The sequence below is a fragment of the Mustela erminea genome, chromosome 12 (genome assembly GCF_009829155.1).
Source record: "Mustela erminea isolate mMusErm1 chromosome 12, mMusErm1.Pri, whole genome shotgun sequence".
Taxonomy (NCBI): domain Eukaryota; kingdom Metazoa; phylum Chordata; class Mammalia; order Carnivora; family Mustelidae; genus Mustela; species Mustela erminea.
In genome coordinates this window covers 77,057,819-77,077,036 of record NC_045625.1, presented here as the reverse complement: position 1 = coordinate 77,077,036, position 19,218 = coordinate 77,057,819, and the positions used below count along the sequence as shown (strand labels likewise).

The 19,218-nt window shown below is 42.7% G+C and overlaps 1 protein-coding gene across 3 annotated transcripts in view; it reads left to right on the top strand.

Moving 5' to 3' along the window:
* The window catches only part of PCSK5 (proprotein convertase subtilisin/kexin type 5), a 449,406-nt gene that overhangs the window by 82,153 nt on the left and 348,035 nt on the right, over positions 1-19,218 (top strand). For all 3 annotated transcript variants that reach the window (XM_032308751.1, XM_032308750.1, XM_032308749.1), the window contains exon 3: positions 5,867-5,980. In XM_032308751.1, the coding sequence (XP_032164642.1) occupies positions 5,867-5,980 (114 nt within the window). The remainder of the gene's footprint in view (positions 1-5,866; positions 5,981-19,218) is intronic.

Here is a 19,218-nt window from a genome sequence, read left to right as displayed (position 1 = left end):
TAGCCTTGCATGTTTACATGTGTAAATAAATATGTAGGATAAATTCCTAAAAGTAGAAGGACTTCTTGTAAAATTTTTTTAGATCTTGTCCAATTACATTCCAAAGAGCTGGACAGATCTACATTCCCATCATCCTTACATGAGAGTGATTGTTATATCGTGCCCTCACTAGTAGGATGTTATTTCTTTATATTGTTTAATCTGAAAGGTAGAAAAGTGATGATCTTGGTGCGGTTTTCTTTTACTTTTGTCTTTATCTGCGTGAGGCTAGGCATATTTTTATATGAATAGTTTAGTTTAAGAAACTATCTTTTCAGAGATGACTGTACTCCTATCCTTTGCTTGTTTTCCTCCTGAATTTTTGTCTTACTGATTGCATAAACTCTTTATATATGACGGAAATAGCCTTTTGTCCATAGTACAGGCTGGAAACTTTCCCCGTTTGTCTTTTCAGAGATTACTGTGTTCCTATCCTTTGCCTGTGTTCTTACTGAATTTTTCTCTTATTGATTAGAGCAACTCTTTATGTATTAGGGAAATCACCTTTTGTCTGTAGTAGGAGCTAGAAACACTTCCTGTTTGTCATCTGCCTCGCTTTTGAGGTTTTTTTGGCCATGCCACATTTATTTTTTTACGTTCTTAAATGTATCACTTTTTCTCAATCACTTTTTTTATTTGCATTATACTTCAACAAGCATCTTGCACTCTAAGACGACTTTTTCTAAATCTCCCATGTTTTTCAGGATACTTTTATGGTTTTATTTGGTTAGTTTTACATTTCAATATCATTCACTTGGAATTAGTCCTGATGTAAGATGGTAGCATGACTTCAATTTTTACTTTTTCCCCCCGTGGCTTCTTGTTGCAACATCACTTATGAAGTAATCTGTTTCTCCCCACATGATTCAGGACAGCACCCTTATCATGCACTATATTTTCATATATTTGGGGTCAGTTTCTTGACTTTCCACTCCACTAAAATCTATTGACGTTTACTACCAGTATAAGTTTTAATCATTAGTTTTAATATATTTTTATATCTAAAGGGCTACCTCCTCCCTACTACAAGATACACTTTTAAAGTGGCACCTTTTTTAAAAAAAATTCAGCCTTATTGAGGCATAATCAACATAGAAAATTGTAAGGTATTTAAAGTGTATATTGTAGTGATTATATATATGATCATATATGTATATAAATATATATATTTATATGTATAAAATACAAGGATTTCCTCCATCTAGTTAATTGACGTTTATCACTGTGTGTGTGTGTGTATAGACATATACTAATTATTGTTATTATTTTTTTAATTTGGTGAGAACATTTAGGTTCTACTTCCTTAGCAGATTTCAATTACAGGACCCAGTGTTACCGACTGTCATCACCACACCATTCAATCTTCAGTCATACACTAGATCCTGAGAAATGACTCCCCTTCCTGTTGAATGTTTATACCCTTTTACCAACCTGCTCCTGTTTTTCCCACCCCTCAACCTCTGGCAAATCCCTTTCTTACTCTTTCTACAAGTCTGGCTTTTTTTTTTTTTTTTTTTTTTTTTAAAGAGTCTGCATATAAGTGATGCCATGCAGTATTTGTCTTTTTTTGTGCTATCACAATTTGTTTTCCAAATATATTTATATAATAACTTCCATAATCTGTATTCCTGGAACTTCTTTTTTATCTTATTTCAGAAAGTTGTTAAGTTACAAAATAATGGAATAGGAACTCAACTGAAATGGTTAGGTTTCCCAGAAGGATCACTTAATGTGCTTTGCTTGACACGTGAAATCTGATGAAAGAAAACCCCTTTCGACAAAGATTCTGGTGAGGTGGATGCCCCCTGTTCACTTGGGTCATATGGGGAGGAGAGCTGTATTGGTAGAGGGAGGGAGTGTCCTTAAAACCATGGAGCGCACGTATGTTGAAGTTCGTGGAAGATACACTGATGACTTCAGAGGTCCTGTGGTTTTTATGGTCTGGATTATCCGTAGTTCCTTCATATACAAGAAATAGAACCTTCCGAAGTTAAACCAGTGGGGGAAAGCACACAGTTTTCATATTTTCCTGGGCTGGCCCTAGTTTTACGAAAATGAATTTCTAAGCATCTTTTCTATGCATTGGGGCTTCTTGGCAAAAAGCAAAATCTGTGTAATGCATTACCTCTGAGCTTTTTCTTAAAGGGCTCAAGGACAGACATATGGATAATGGCTTAAAAATATAAAGTTATTCTTTCCAGTCATAGAAATCTTCCGATCCACCCCGAAAGTGGGTGCTTTTCCCACTTTCCAAAATAGGTAGGGCCATATACTTATTATACTCATAAAGCACCAAGACAAAATACATGATATCTGACACACACACACACACACACACACACACACAAAACCAGAAAAAACCACTGTACTTTTCTTGACTATTTCAGCCTTGTGATCAGACACAGTGACTTGTAGTCCGATCTAGATGCCAACATACGTACCACCTTCCAGCCACCAAGCCTGTAACTAAGCACTTTTGCTTGGTTAAATTACAGAAGGGATGCTGTTCTGTAAGATATTTTGTTCTATTTTTAAACCTGCAGTTCATCTCGGAAAATGGCTGTCACTTGGTTTTCTCACATACTTTTCCCACATTTGTCTGTGTGTACGTGTGTGCTTCTGGGAAGCGCCGACTTCCAGGGTTGTTGCCGAAACAATGATACACAACGAGACGCACCCCTACCCCCCAGCCCAGCGTAGACTTGTTCTGCTCTCCAGCACTGTGTTTGGAGTTTCTGGTTTCTGGTTTAGGTGCACATCTAGGTGGCGATTCAGAATTTATGGAGGCTCCGCTAGGAAAAGCCACTGCCAACGTAAGAGTAGTTTGGAAAGCGTTCCACCTACACAGATCTGCAGCCTTCTTTTACCACGCGCGCAATCATGTACAAGTTGAATCTCAATTGGGATACGCCTCAGACGGCAACATAAGGATTGCACGTAGAATCCGCCTGGTCAAAATTTTCACAAATGCTCTCATTAATAGAGCTAATTAATAGAGCGATTCGTGATGATAACTACATTTTTATGAAGTGGAGAATTGTGAAATATTCGCTAAATCTTTTTTTTATTTTTTTAAGATTTATTTATTTATTTATTTATTTGACAGACAGAGATCACAAGTTAGGCAGAGAGGCAGGCAGAGAGAGGGGGGAAGCAGGCTCCCCGCTGAGCAGAGAGCCCGATGCGGGGCTCGATCCCAGCACCCTGGGATCATGACCTGAGCCGAAGGCAGAGGCTTAACCCACTGAGCCACCCGCCCCAGGAATATTCGCTAAATCTCTCTTGGTAAAATGTTAAGTCCTTCAAAGCCAAAGACTATTTTTGTTCATCTTCATATTCCCAGCACAGTGTCGGTGCCGAAGAGACACTTAATGCTCATTGAACGAGTAAGTGGGCGAATGAAACTCCTTCCATAACAAGATTATTTGAAAGGAAGAGATTAAAATGTTTCCTGGAAATAGAAAAAGTGCATGCATGCCCGTGCATGCCGCTCCACTTTGAGAAAGAAACTGATTTTTTTTGGCCTGTATTTTTAGAAGCCCGGTCACTTAAGCATTACCCTCTTCATTGAGAAAAAATTTTACACGCATTGTTAATGCCACATTAGTCTTGATGTGATTTCTAAAGAGCAGTCTCTCGAGTCCAAGAAGAAAAACGAGATCCTTCTTTGCTTCCCTGACAGCCGTGGTCCAGTGGTTCAAAGAAAGATACACAATCCCTTCTCCCTGGTGTGCACAGGTGTGTGTGTTGGGGGTGGTGGTGTGGAGAATGGTTCAGTGCTAGGGAGTCACTTAATTCACATTAATTAAAACAGGAGCAGAAGCAGCTTTCATTTTCCTAGAATATTATTTTTCATTTATTGGCTTTTTTGCTGTCCTGATAATGTTGCCTGAATTACCTGTTGCAGAAGGCACATAGGTGATGCTTAGCTGCGATCCTAATCATAAATGGATTTTTTATTTATTTAGGAGGCCGTGTGATTCCATTTGCTTTGTTAATGCTATAACTAGGAATTGGCTGTTTAAATTCGTCTTGCGTACCAGAAGTCGCGTTGAATATATTTCCCGATATGAGAATCCGAGGAATTTATTGGCTTGGCTTTTGTACCTTGTGTCGAGCAGTGCATTTCGAGCCCGTTAATCAGTGCCTTAGTAGCCCTTCTCCTCCAGCGATCTTTAATCAAGTGGGCAAAAGTGGTTTGGAGACTTTTACTCCATGGATGGATGTGGAATCGCTAGTGCACTACAAAATCTCCCTGCCCTCAATTTTTAATCCCTTTGTGTAGAGGCAGGTTAAATGGTGGAACAGAACATTTTAGAGTATTGTGGCAAAAATGGCAGGAGCGATCGAACACAGGAGAACTTAGAAACACATTATAGAAGGTCACCAGGGCTAATAGGTCATTTCAGAGGCACCAGTCAAAATAGAACATGCTTGGGGCGCCTGGGTGGCTCAGTCAGTTAAGCCTCTGCCTTTGGCTCAGGTCATGATCCCAGGATCCTGGGCTCGAGTCCCGCATCTGGCTCCTTGCTCAGTGGGGACAGAGAGGCCTGCTTCTCCCTCTCCCTCTGCCTGCTGCTCCCCCTGCTTGTGCTCTTTCCTCTATTTTTCTGACAAATAAGTAAATAAAATCTTAGCAAAAAAACAAAAAAAAAACATGCCTAGTTTTATGTTGCCATAGTAATGACCTGTTTTTAAATAAGTGCCCCCATACATAGCCCTAACATTTAGGTTATAATTAGGTATTAAACTCAGAAGTGCTCAATTGCTTTGCTTCAGCCAAATTTGTGGCTAAATATTCTGACTTGCTTAAGGGTGGTAGGTTTGAATTTGAGCTGGCACAGAGCCTTTGGCTCAGGCAATTGAGTGATTTCTCCAATTTTGTGCCAGAGACAGTCTAGGGCTTTGGGGCTTTGGTTGTCTAATTCCCCAAATATTGCTGTTTCCACCACACCGTGTTGTAGAAAGCCATTTCTTTAAAAAAAAAAAAAAAAAGTGATCCTAGAGCATTTGATCCCAGGATAGGTTTAAAATTTGCTGTGTAATCCCAGAACATTAAAAAACAAAAAAGTGTGGGTGTAGTATAAGGCAAAGGTCATAGACTGTGGCCCATGGGCCACATCCAGGCTGTCCTTTGCTTCTCTAAGTAACTTACTGGAACGTCGTCCCATCTGTTCATTTATGTGTGTCTGTGGTGTAGGACAGCAGGAGGAGTCGTTACAGCAGAGATCCTATGACCTGCAAAGCCCAAAGCATTTTTGACTGGGACCTTTCTAGAAAAAGTATGCTGATCCTTCATAGAAGATAAGGGAAAAAAAATTAGTATAAAAATTAACATGATCAGTTGCCTGGGTGGCTCAGTGGGTTAAAGCCTCTGCTTTTGGCTCAGGTCATGATCCCAGGGTCCTGGGATGGTGGAGCCCCACATCGGGCTCTTTGCTCAGCAGGGAGCCTGCTTCCCTTCCTCTCTCTCTGCCTACTTAGGATCTTTGTCTGTCAAATAAATAAAATCTTAAAAAAAATTAACATGATCAATTTGCAACAAATTTTGAATAAAATACACTTTCTGAAGAAGCTAAAAAGTTAGCATGCTGTTGAGAGATAGGGATGACCTGTCATTAAAGACTAGAAAGTCGACCTGCGTTGAGAATAAAGGCGAATGAGGTCTCCGGAGACTCGGAGCCCCTAGATGAGCATCGAGCTGCCGGCCGGAAGTCTGTGACTTGAACAGCCTTGGCTCAGGAGGGGACCTGCCCCCGACTGTCATTTGTGTTGTGCTAACCCTGGTGGAACTTGAACACTCACCACATGTCCTTCTTCTTGGCAGGTGGAGTGGATCCAACAGCAAGTGGTAAAAAAACGGACAAAGAGGGATTATGACTTCAGCCGTGCCCAGCCGACTTACTTCAACGATCCCAAGTGGCCGAGCATGTGGTATATGGTGAGGCCTGGCGGGGGGCGGTGTTGTGCAGGGGACGTCTTTGGGGTCTGGGAGGACACAGAAGCCGTTCGAGGGACGTTTTCCTGTTTCCCGACCCGCCACGTGAGATTGCTTGATGGCTCGTGCTGTTTTCTGGATCTTTTTGGAACTTAGCTCTTTGGTTCTAAGATGGAAGAGAAGTGATTTGGGACTTACAGAACTTCTGTTTGAGAGCTTACTCTGTGTGGCTTTCTAGATCTGAGCCAGGGGATAGAAGGATATACTGAGGTGCAGACAGACACCCTCAGACTTACCAACAATCCCGTTCCTCTCCGATACCCATTTTCTCTGCCTTGAAACCAGGCTGGGCAGTGGCTACTGGCTCCTTGGATTTATTGAAATAACCTTGCCTGTAAGTAGCAGATTCTTGACTTAGGTCATCTGATAGGTGCCTGCCCACTGGAGATGATCGTTGATAAAAGCTAGGGAGAATAATATTTTAAACTAAGGACCAAATGAGTTGGAAAGTGATTGTTCAGTGGTTCAAGCAAAAACCATCAGTGAGGGGAACATCCCAAAGTGTGGGGAAGAGCAGTCCGCCTGTCCACCTGACCTTGCCTCCTTTGAAGACCTACGTCTTTAGTCTCAGGGTTTTATGGTCACGGTCATGGAGAACTACATTACTTCTTCATGAGATCCCCATGTCTCCAGTTTGCGCTGTATTTATCTTTTGTGGAAGTCTTGAGGGCTCATTATTGCCAGGGGTTTCTCCCCTCATGTATTTTCTTTTTTGAAGTTCCGTCTCTCCTTCCCTGCAAATCCATAGCATTGTGTGAGCCTGTCTTATGCTTTCCTGCCTTCACCCTTTTCATTCCGTCTGCCGGGGGGGGGGGAGGCTCTTCCTGCCCTTCCCCACCACCTTAGCGGGCACTGGCCCATTCTTCAGGACACACGCCCGAGGCCCACGGCTCCCAGTCTCTGTTGTCCTCTCCCGTCTGCTCTTTCCTTCCTCGGCTGTCCTGGGCCTTCTGTCTCTGCTGCGCATGGCATCCTTCCCTTGGCTCTCTGTTTCCTAGCTGTCAGTATTTTAATCGTACTCCTCTGTTACACTGGGCGAGGGCTGGGGTCTCCTATCCCCCAGAGAACCTGACCCAGCACCTGGCAATGCCAGGAATTTGTGCTTATTGTGAGACGGTGGTGAAAGCGGTCGGTTTCTCCCCATTTCCCTTTTCTCCCTCTTACCTAGAAGTGGAGGGTTGTGGCAACGTTTGGGACCCAAAGAGAATTGTACATAGAAGACTCTTGCGGACATAACAGCAAAGAAGAGAGGAGGGAAAGAGAGAGAGTTTCCTAAAGCTAAGTTCAAAGGGAGGTGGGACTCCAAGTAGCCTTTGAGGGGGCAGTAGGACACTTGACAGCTCGTTAGCTCCAACACCAAGGAAGGGTGTGCCACATGGGAAGGCATCAGAATGACTGTTGTCCAGGCTGACAAATGCTAAGAGTGCAGTGGGATTAAGAGGCAGGATGGAAACGAAGTCCCTGTCCACTTCTGTTCATCCGGCCAGGGAGAGGCAGACCGTCCTCACCTTCCATTTCTTCTTGCAAGAAAGAGCCAGACGGGACATTGGCACATGTCCCACTGGATGGTTCACACGGACGGCAGCTTTCCCCGACCCTCTCATCACTCCAGGAGGGCAGCCTGGGATCTGGTAGGAACCATGGTCAAGGCATAACATGCTGACCAGCCCATAGCGTGAAATCTCTACCCACCCCCCGAGAACCATTGCTCTTTCTTTGGAAGTATGAGAAAAGGTTGAGAGAAGAGCTTTTGCCTGGGCATTTCAAATGCTCGGTGTTTTTCAACACCTATTTGGTAATTCAAGTAGGTCACATTTTTATGGAGACCTTCTTGTGTGCGAGGCAGATGTGCTCCTACTTTGAGTATGTTTGTAATGCAGTGTGAACAAAAGTATGTGTATGAATATTGGTTGTTTTCAGAGTGAGGAATCGGTAGCTCCCGATATTTAGACAACTTGCCTAAAATCACGCAGCCTGAAAGTGGCAGAGCAGAGCTGCCAGACCTTTAGGCAGGTGGACAGTGTCTGTGGGATCGACACGGCCTCCTTCCCTCATGCTCTGCTACTGACGAGCACTATCAGAAGAAAAACCCTCTGTTCCAGCCTTCCAGGAACTTGGATCCATAGAGAAACGGCTAAAATTCAAGGCGGAAGGGGGTGGGTGCCATGGCAGGTGGACAAAGTCTCTTGGAACAACTCAAGAGTTAAAAAGTTTCCTATGAAGTAGTTGCTTTTCCCTTAACAAAAGGGATGGGAAATCAATCAGACACCTTAGGTTTTTCTGTCGGGAGTAAGGGGGCAGAATGAGAACCAGAACTTCGAATCTGCCAACCTGGATGCAGATCCCCATTGCTTCACCCACTGTGTCCATGAGTGAATCACTTTAACTCACCTCAACTATAAAATAAGTGTAATTGGTGCTTACGTATTGGTTAGCTATCGCTGTGTAACAAATCACAGAACATAGTTTTTGAAACAATCGCCTCATGGGTTCTGCGAGTCAGGCACTCAGACAGGGCCCAGCAGTGATGGCTTCTCTTTCTGGGGTGTCTGGGGCTTGAGCTGGGTGACTCAAAGGCTTGGCTGCCGCTGGAGGATTCACTTGTGAGTGGCCTAGTTATTGGCCTCACCACAGGGCAGCCCTGGTGTCCTCTTGAGGTGGTGCTGGCTTCCCCCAGGACAGGTGTTCCAAGAGATCATGTTAGAAGTGGTGACATCTTCTTTCATCTAAGCTCAGAAGTCACAGACTGTTTCTCCTGGAATTTTCTATCAGTCCCATGTGCCAGCTCTGACTCAGTGTGTGAGGGGAGTGTGTGGTGAGGGCATGTATGCTAGAAGCTGTGAGGACTGTTTGAGAAGTTGGTCACCACAATTAAATGAAGAGAAGCCCTTAGCACAGTGCCTCTTTGGACACTAGAAAACCATCAATAAATCTTAACTGCTATTACTCTCTGACCTTTTAAAGTAAGACATGCTGTTTCCTTTTATCTGTTGTTTAAACTGCTGCTAGTCAAGGAAGCGGGGGATCCTGTGTCCAATGGGAACTCTTCAGAGCATTCTGGTGACCTATCAGTGACCCAGCTGAGGCAAGGTGCTGATTTTCTTCTTCCTTTTGCTGAGCCCTGGGCCCTGCTGCTGTGTTTCCGAGGGCTGCTTGGCGAGTCTCCATAGGGTCCTGCCTTCTACTCATTAGCCTGGGCCTGGACCTGTCATTCTATATTTATCACAGGAGAGTGGAGATTAAAGAATGGCATGAAGTGTGCCTGAGTGTCTCTTTTAATTAATTTAAAAGCTTTGCCCCTGTTGCTCCTCCCCTTGGAAACCAGTGTGTGAAACCATTATGTCTGGCCTTGGGGCTTGGGCAATTTATGCAGGGAAGTGCACATCTACATCTATAGGAGTTGGTTACAGAGGAGACGATGGCTGTATAATTATTCCTCTGTCCTGAGACACGGTGCTCAGGCTTCCCGGAGCTGGGAGGGCCCGATCCTAAAAACAGCGCTAGTGCTTGTTACACTGATAGACTTCCTTCTGTACCACTCTTTGTCTGGCAAAGGGGGCAAGCCCTGAGGATTGAGAAAAACAGGATTTCTGCTTCCTATGAAGGTCAGTAAAGCTGGAGAGGAATATATAAGCCCAAAGGAAAGCTTGCTGGGCAAAGCACCCCTTCCAGAAGTTTCTCTGGGATCATGTACGTACATGCAGCCTCTGCTCCTTGGGCTTGGGGCTGTAATTCTTGCTTACAGGTCTGCTACTTCCTTTGGAAGAAACTAAAACTTCCTGAGTAGCTTTTTCAAACTTATCCAAGCTTGGGGCCACCCATTGGAGATCCTTGATGTTTTTGGAAGTAGGGCTCCAGTGGTGGGATTTCAGTCAGGACAGAGATGCGCGGTAGCTAGGTCAAAATGCTGTGTTACTCAGTGCCCTGATTCTGGTTTGTAGGAAATGCTCAATAAATGCTAAGCAAATCAACAGTTGAGTAAACTGAACTAAAAGCAAATCTTCGATGATCTCCATAGCAGAAAACATAATGGCTCACACTCATTGAGTGCTTAGTATGTGGTAAGCATATTGCCAAACCTTGGCGTGTATCCTCTTACCACCAGTGTTCCTGTGAGCTAGGGATGAGTACTGTCCTTATTTTACAGCTGAGGAAATCAAAGAAGAGACAAATTAAGTAACTTGTCCAAAGTCACCCTATTTACCAGGGATAGGCCCTGGTAGTCAAACCCTCTGACCACAGAGGCTAGACTTCTGACCTTGACATCCAGTTTGCACACTGGCAGGGGTCAGAATCATCTGGAGGGATTGCTGCCCAACTCTCCCACACTCCTTAGCCCAGATCTGGAAATTTGTGTTTCTAACAGATTCCCAATCTTTAGACGTTAGAGTCCCGGGACCCCTTTGAGATCTCTTTGGTCTCCCCTACCTCAAACATGAGTGTTATACGAACATAGCTGGCTTCTGTCTTCCCGTCCTCCGCTGGGGTAAGGGGGGGTTTTCCCACTTAGGGGACACTTTAAAGCACACTTGGTCAATTCAATTTGTTTTTTCTTGATCTACTTTTTTTGTACAACATTTTCTATTTGGGAAGCCAACAGCTTTAATATGAGAAGATACTATTACTTTGCTTCACTGCTTGAAAATACTCTTGGCTTATATATTCTTTCAAGATGCTCCACAGAAAGAAAGGTTATCTGACAGGAAAGGTCATGAAGATCTGGCCAAGTCGTTCAGAATTCAGTATAACAGAATATCTATCTATCTATGATTTTATTTATTTGTCAGAGCACGTGAATGCACAAGCAGGGGGAGTGGCCAGCAGAGGGAGAAGCAGGCTCCCTGCTGAGCAGGGAGCTCAACTAGGGACTCGATCCCAGGACCGAGGATCATGATCCCAGGATCATGTCCTGAGCCAAGGCAGACAACCAACTGAGCTGCCCAGGCACCCGAGAAATGCTTTTAATGTACCCATTTGGTACAATGGATCATTTTGATCCTACTAAAGAAAATTCAGTGGGGCTCTAGAGACAACAGGCTAAGTAAGGATGCCCCCCTCAGGAGTCTAGAAATGCCTATCAAACCCATCCAGGGTGTTAAATATTTTTTAACTTATTGTAAAATATTTCTGATACACAGAATTGTAAAGAATACCACAAGTGCCTAACCACCCATTCCCGAACTAAGGACTAGAACATGATACTGTTGAAGCCCCTTGTGAGCCGGGTCCTAAATAGCATCCCTTTACCCCCCATGGAGTGAGCGCAGATGCTCAATTTTGAAGTACGTGGGGGCGATTCCCCTTGTGGGCAGCTGCTTCTCTCTGTGGGAAGAAGATTCAATTTGCAGCAGATTAGCATTATTGGAAATCATCCTAAAACACCCATTCGTGGATAGAATTCGACAATTGGGCTCTCGACGAGCAGTCCCCAGAAGACCACCTTTCCGTGAAACTTGGGTGAAAATTTAAGTTTGATAGAAAAGGTCTTTGGTTCATTTTTGTCATGTAGATGTTTTATTATGTCAAGAAATTGATGTTGCATTGTATGATATCTCTTGTCTGACTTCTGGAACTATTAATCTGTAAAGAAAAGAAAAAAAAGAAATGATTTTAGACAAGCCCGTAGTAAATAACTTAAATTTTTATTTTTTTATTTATATTTGTTTGTTTGTTTGCTTCTGCTTTATGGAAGGCAGGCCCAGTTCAAAAGAGAAAAGTAAAGAAGGGCTTGTGAAATCTTGCTCTTTGACTTTCAGACTCCAGTCGTTAGTATGACTGATATTCTGAACTCGTCATGTTAGTTAGCACAGTAGAATTTTATGTGATGACTCTGGGGTGGCCTATTTAATATGCATTTTTCAAGCCAGGCTCTAATAAATGGGCTCACTTTTTTGATGTACCTCCTCAAGATTTCCTGAAAGCTTGCTGGGTGGCTTTTCTGAAGCAGGGGTGGGGGGGATTATATTTGTCCATCAGCAGAGTGAAAATGAGCTGAGTTCGACTATGCATGTGGGGCAGATCTGCCAAAAATGATGAACTAGCTAGGATAGTAATTGTGAAAAATGATTTTAAGCCACATGATTCGTTCTCAGCCAACTGGATGGTATTCAGTACTCCAAGAGTTTGGGACATTGCTGTTTCTGTGGTTGGCACACATTTTCCTAATGATTTATACTGTCATTTGACTCTAATAAAATCTGGTGGAGTTTGTGGCATTATTGTCCTGGCAGCTTGGAAATCATCCTTTTAAAACACCCCATTTAGCGGGTTTAATTGAAAATGCAACATGGTGCGACCATGTGGTGCGTCTTGCTGCAAACAGGAGGTCTTCTGAGAAAGGACGGACTCCAGCCAAGCAACAAATGAGGTCCTGATAGGAACTGGTGGGAGCTGCGACACAATTTTGGTACACTTAAAGTTATTTCTAACTCGCTCTGTGGCCTGCAAAAAGGTATTTTAGATCAACCTTAGGTATTTTAGATCAACCTTAGCCCATCTGAAAAAATGAGCCATGTGGACTAGATCTGTTTTCTTCAGTTCATTCTTGCTTGAACGTTCTCCAGTCCCACGCGGCAAATTCAGCTGGCTCCTGGGTGAAGGGAGACCACACACCACCCATGGGCCCATGTCTTGATTTACAGCTCAGATGAATCCCATGAACTCCCAGCTGTTACGGACGATGCCTTGGTTTCCATGATGACTTCAGATTCACTATGTCCCCTCTGTTGGGGGTTCCGCAAGACCACCCTAGGTTTGGTGATTCATGAGGAAGACTCTCATGATTCAGCATATAGTCTCACTGATGGCTGTAATTTATTTCAGTGAAAGGGTACAACACAGAATCAGCAAAAAAAAAAAAAAAAAGCCACATGGAGCAAAGTCCAGAGGAAACCAAGCCTAAGTTTCCAAGAGACTTATTTCAGTGGAGTCATCCAGGAAGCACTTAATTCCTCCAGCAATGAGTTGTGACATGACGTGTGAGATGTTGCCCACCATGGAAACTCATTAGGAACTCACGTTGAGGGGTTTTTATTGGGGGCGGTTTTATAGACATTCAGCGCCTCCCATGTACCCAAATTCCAGGTTCTCAGAAGGTATGTAGCGTAGACCATATTGTTTGCATAAACACTTTAGGCACAATGAAACATTTTGTTGAAGGAGCAGGAAGAACTCTACCCAAATCCAAGTTCCCAGATGCCAGCCAAGGATATTTAGGGGGCCAAGCACACAAGTGGATGAGTTGAAGAGTAGCTCCAGCTTTATTAAAACTTTGTGTTCGGGTGCCTGGGTGGCTCAGTGGGTTAAAGCCTTTGCCTTCGGCTCAGGTCATGATCCCAGGGTCCTGGGATCGAGCCCCGCCCCGGGCTCTCTGCTCAGCAGGGAGCCTGCTTTCCTGCTTTCCTGCTTCCCTGCTTCCCCGCCCCGCCCCCTGCCCTCTGCCTGCCTCTCTGCCTACTTGTGATCTCTCTCTCTCTGTCAAATAAATAAATAAAATCTTTTAAAAAATGTTTATAAAACTTCGTGTTCACTGAAAAAATAAATTAACACTAAAGAAAAAGACTCCTAAGTATTCCTTCCCAAAAATCCATCTAAATCCCCAGTTTGGTCTGTACTTATTTTACAGACTGGAAAATCCAGCTGAATCAAAGTTCTTGTAGTTATTCATTCATTGACTCATTGATTCAGTCATTCCGATTTAGCTGAGATACACTTTTCTCCCAGCACTTAAAATAATTCCAACACCAAGGATAAAATGGTAAATAAGGTGGCCACTTTAATGCCTTCTTTAATGAAGAGTAAGTGCAATGTTTTATAGGTAGAAATTTCGATTATTTTACTTGGCCTCATCAGTTGATGGTAGTCTGCAGAGATTGACGTAGCAGAACTCTGTTGCTTCCTTATTATCCTGACGATTCAGGGGACTTCATGTGATGTCACCATCCCCCATGATGGTTGTGATGGAAGTTCCTCTATTAGGAATAGGCAGTTAACCTATAATTAACTGGTCAAAGTGCTTCTAGAAGAGGCCAGTAATTGATCATGATCCCCTTGGGAAAAAAAAAAAATGTTTCAGCTAATCTTCATTCTTGGCAGGTGCAAAATATGACAATCTTGATGAATTTCCTTGAGTAAGTTAGAACTTAGCCTGTACTGGTCACTTATCTTCTCTGCTTTATTTTCAAAGAGTAAAAACACGTGGGTAGTCTGTTCCTTCGGGCCCCACTCTAAGGGGATGAAGGGTCTGTTCACAGAAACAAAGTTGTGTTTATCAAGATTTTAGGCAAACCCTTTCTTTAATTAGTAACTCATTTTCTGTTAGAGAGCAGATAGTCACCGACCCTTGAGCTCACCTAATCTGTGGTTGTCTTCTTAAGGGGTTGAAGACAGCTTCTTTTATCAAACCGTTTTCTCTGGATTCCTCCCTTCTCATTTACTTTTCACCCCGTGGTAGAGCTCATTCCAGTGATTAAAGCATACTTTTGGCCTATTTTACTCCTCTCTCTGCCAATAAGTAGGATTCTCTTAGTAAGTACTCAATAAATGTCGTTAGAAAGTGAGGAGAGGGTCAGTGGTTCAGCCTTCATCTGAAATTTTCCAAATTCATAGGACGGAGCTGGCTCTTCCTAAAAGATGAGGATGATGTCTTCAAATGTCCTGTGTTGAGCAGTCAAATGCTACAATTATCTGAGGCATCTGGAATGCTGTTTTTCCTTCATTTTGGTTAGCAGTGAACTTGGCCTGGAAATCAGTAGAGTAAAGAAATAATTCTTAGCATTGCAGGGATGAAAAGAATCAAAACGCCCCAGCCGCCTGGGGGAGAGGAAAGTAATAACTGTCTTCAAATAGAATACACATGCACATCAATGTGATTTTTTCCAGTTTCTCAAGTGTGAGAAAATCCTTGGTAGACTGTCTCAGCCCATGGGATAGGATTCTGGGCTAGCCGTGGTCATCCAATATGGATATGGTACACGCCGAGAGACGCACTGCCCAACAGATGAAGGCCAATCACAGGGAGAGCGGTAGATTGAACCTAGAGATTCCAGAAAGAGGATTTGATTACTTAATCGCCTAGGTCAGAATCAAAATTTGGTTCTAATGCGAAGCTCCTCTTCGTGACGGGAGAGGAACGTGGACCAAGGAAAGAATGCGTTCAATGATTAATCTTTCCTTGATTAAAAGGAGAAGAACCTGGTAGATCAGTTTGGATGGTGTCTATTCAAATCCTTAGTATAAAATTTACAGGATAGTCTTTAACAACTACCTGGAAGAAATGTAGCTTTTTTTTTTTTGGTCTGTCTTTTTTGGTTTCCTGGTGAGTCGAATTTTGACCCTTGTAAAAACCCTACTGGGATGGAAGTTCTGATCTAAACAGACTAAATTAGCACGTCTAAGTAAAGAAAATTATGCCCAGGTAGCTCAAGATTGAGTTCGTTTAATGATCTCTTTGCATGGTTTCCGGAAACCGAGTTAAATTAGTGTTTCAAAGTCTGATGTTTGGGGTTGTTACCTAGTGATAGAGAAACCATTTTTATTTTTCAGGGAACTAAAAGAAATTCACCAGGACTCCCAGCAGTCATAAGTTAAGCATAGCAGGGCTATGTAAATGTGGTTTTAGATCATTCCGGTTCTGCTGAAATGTTTTATATGCCTGTTCTCATTTTTCTTTTGTGCCTATGCCCCGAATCCCAGGCCCTTCTGCTTCACATCCGTGCACACGACCTACATAAGCGCACAGAGACCAGTGCTGTGCGTGTTTTTGCAATTAGGAGTCTGAGTCAGGTGGTCTTTAAGAAGATGCGGGGGTCAGGAGGGGAGTTCATAGACCACCACGTTGGAACGAATCTGAAAAATAACTTGATGCAAGCTCTCAGCTCATGTTCAATACCCACTTTGTATATTTTCACTAGCCAGAAGTGTACTCTCCTCAGCTAGCCCTTTCTTCCCATAATGAACAATTTAGTTCAACAACACTTCCTTGCACTTGATCAGAAACTGACGGCCCTGTCCTTTTACGCACTCCTAAATTCCAGGTCGAAATTTCAGGTTGGGGATCACATCTGATTCCTATTTCCCCAGCTTTCACTGCAAACAGTACAGAAACTTGGTGGAAATTGAAAGCAAAAGTGGAGAGAATGATACAATGACCACCGTGTCCCCATCACCAGTTACAATGATGATCAACTCAAGACTAATGTCCATTCATTTATTGCCCCCGCTACTCGATTATCTTAGAGCAATTCATACACTTCATTTCATCCCTGAATATTATAGCATGTATCTCTGTAAGATAATGGCCATTGTTTCCCCACAATACAATCATCCTTTCATTATCACTTTTAACAATAATTTCTTCATGTTCTCAAACACCCCATCTGTTTCAAATGTTCTCTGTGGCCTCCTAAGTTCTTGCTTTGTAATTTTTTGGAGTCAGGATCCAAATAGGGCTCATGCCTTGTGAGGGGTTGGTACTTCTCTTGAATTTCTTTGATTCTACAGTTTACCTCCATTTTGAAAATTTGGGGTTGGGGAGGAAGAGTGTAGGTTATTTAGAGGCCGGCGTGGCCGAGATTTTGCGGATTGCGTTTTCGTGGGGTCCTTGAGCATGTTCTGTTGCTAATCTTACCCCTAACTTGCTAGGGAGTAAGAGGGAGGTAAAGGCTCCATCAGATTCAAGTTCACATCTATTTTTGAGAGGGTGAACGTGAGACTGAGCATGACCTCATTGGTGTGTGTGTCCCGTCAGCAGGTGCAGGGAGTCTGCCTGTGATCTTAGCAGCACTGTCGCCTAGATCCTTCCGTTCTTTCTTAGGGTTTGCAAAATAGCGATCTTCCCTTTCCATGATCCCTTCTTCACTTAACTGGCCGCAATGCTTTAATGTAGTGGGATGACTCTTCAATTCTTTGACATCATGACCTATAGTTCCTACAATTCTTTCATTATTGGAGATGACTTTCCTAGTGTTTGCTGAAAGCTACCAGTAAGTCTTTTTTTTTTTTTTTAAGTTTCATCACAAATGTGTGGATATAAATATATTTCATGGACATTATAAAACCTTGTTCTTGCTGAAGGTGCCCCATCTTTGGTCAGTGAGAGCCTATCAAGTTAGCTCCTAGTTCCTTTTGACATGACCCCTGTAATCTTTTTGTGTGGTATGACAAGCTGTTCCATACTCAGCTTGTGTATTTCCTGTTCTAGACATGGAATCAACTGTTTCTCAAAGACCTCGTGCTGCCCCCTTTTCTTATTTTTTATTTTATTTTTTTAAGATTTTATATATCTGAGAGAGATCACAAAGGGAGAGGGAGAAGCAGGCTTCCCGCTGAGCACAGAGCCCGATGCGGGGCTTGATCCCAGGATTCTGGGATCATGACCTGAACCGAAGGCAGACACTTAACCGACTAAGCCGCCCAGGTTCCCCACCTATTTTTAATTAAATTGATATTTAGAGACCACAATATGATTCTGAGATTCTCACTAGGAAATGTGCATTTTTATGTGTAAAATATACCCTGAGTTTATACAGATATATCTGATTTGAAAGCCATTCTACAGAGTTTATTTACCCCCATGAGTCTTACATCTGTATCTTTTCCCGGGCTGACAATTCTGTTCTCCGTGACGCCAACCGAATTCCCCACTGCTTTAAATCTATTCTACCATCGTAGTAGTTACTTTTTTTATTAACATGCTTTAGTTTATTTCACATTCTGTCTTGCCATTGGAAGAATAGGAAATATTACAAAGACATGCATTTCTCTAGCTTGTACAGGCAATAGATGGAGAGGAATAAAACCATCTGTTCCACCAACCTGATGTCTGGGAATTAATATTCTATTTTGAAGGAATGAAATTAACTTTACTATGTCTATGCACAATAGCGTATAATTATTTCCCCTAATGTGCCTACTTTAGAAAAGAGTATACTAAACTTGCCATTCTTTATTAGTTTGAAAGAGGAAGTAAAACAGGACTAGAAACATTTCTAACTGTAGAAGTTTGTCCAAGGAAATGAAAGATTAAAGAGATCCGTAATGATCAAACCTGATTCAATCTGGACAAGAAAAAGGGAATGTGCAATGAACAAATCATTTAAACTGTTGTACACACTAATGAACATTGAATTAGTTCTGTCCTCCTAGGACTTAAGAACGGGGAGTTACCACGGACCGTTCAATAAAAGCATTAATTCAGTGTGAAACAGAAGGGAAAATGAAGGAAAGGAACAGGAAAAGTAACTCCCACAGAAAAAAGTAAATGGGTAATGATTTTATTCATTCAACAGCATTTATTGAGCTCCTCCTATGTACCAGACATAATTCAACCTGCGGGGGATACAAGTATGAAAAGACTGTGTGCTCTGCTCCGTGGCCAGGTCATCAGCAGACGAAGCAATCACTAAATTTCTGTGCTAACAGTATAGGACGGGCACGCACGAACACTGTGGGGACCCCTCCAGGTATATTTAAGCTCTTTGATATTGAGCTACAATCTTTCATTTCAGTACCTAGGTCTCAAATTTCTAGTGTGGAAATGAAGTGATTGAGATTAAGTGATGGTACATGATAGGATTTCTTTTTCAGGCAAGTGAATAATTGCCACGGTCATTATAAACCTTATTTCTGATGGAACACAGCTTTTAAGGGTGGCTGATATTTATCTCCAAAGTCAAGTGGTCTGGGACACCCTGCTCTGAACAAACTTAAAAATGTTTCTTTACTGAAGGACTTCTCAGAGCTTTTATTATCCTAATACGTTTGTGAGTTGGTAAGAGAGGGATGTAGATGTAAATAAATAGTTGTTTCTCTAATTTATTTGACCCACGAAAATATTTATATATATTTTTTAAAGATTTTATTTATTTGACAGAGATCACAAGTAGGCAGAGGCAGGCAGAGAGAGAGGAGGAAGCAGGCTCCCCACTGCACAGAGATTCCCAATGGTGGGGCTCGATGCCAGGACCCTGAGATCATGACCTGAGCCGAAGGCAGAGGCTTTAACCCACTGAGGCACCCAGGCGCCCCCCACGAAAATATATTTTAATGAAATGTTTCATTTGCTATATTGTTTAAACTGTAAGTTATCAGAAAATTCAGTCCAGGCTGAGGGAAGGAAAAGTAATAGAAAAGAAGGAATTGATGGGCTCATGTAACTTCAGACTGACACACCTCCCGTAATC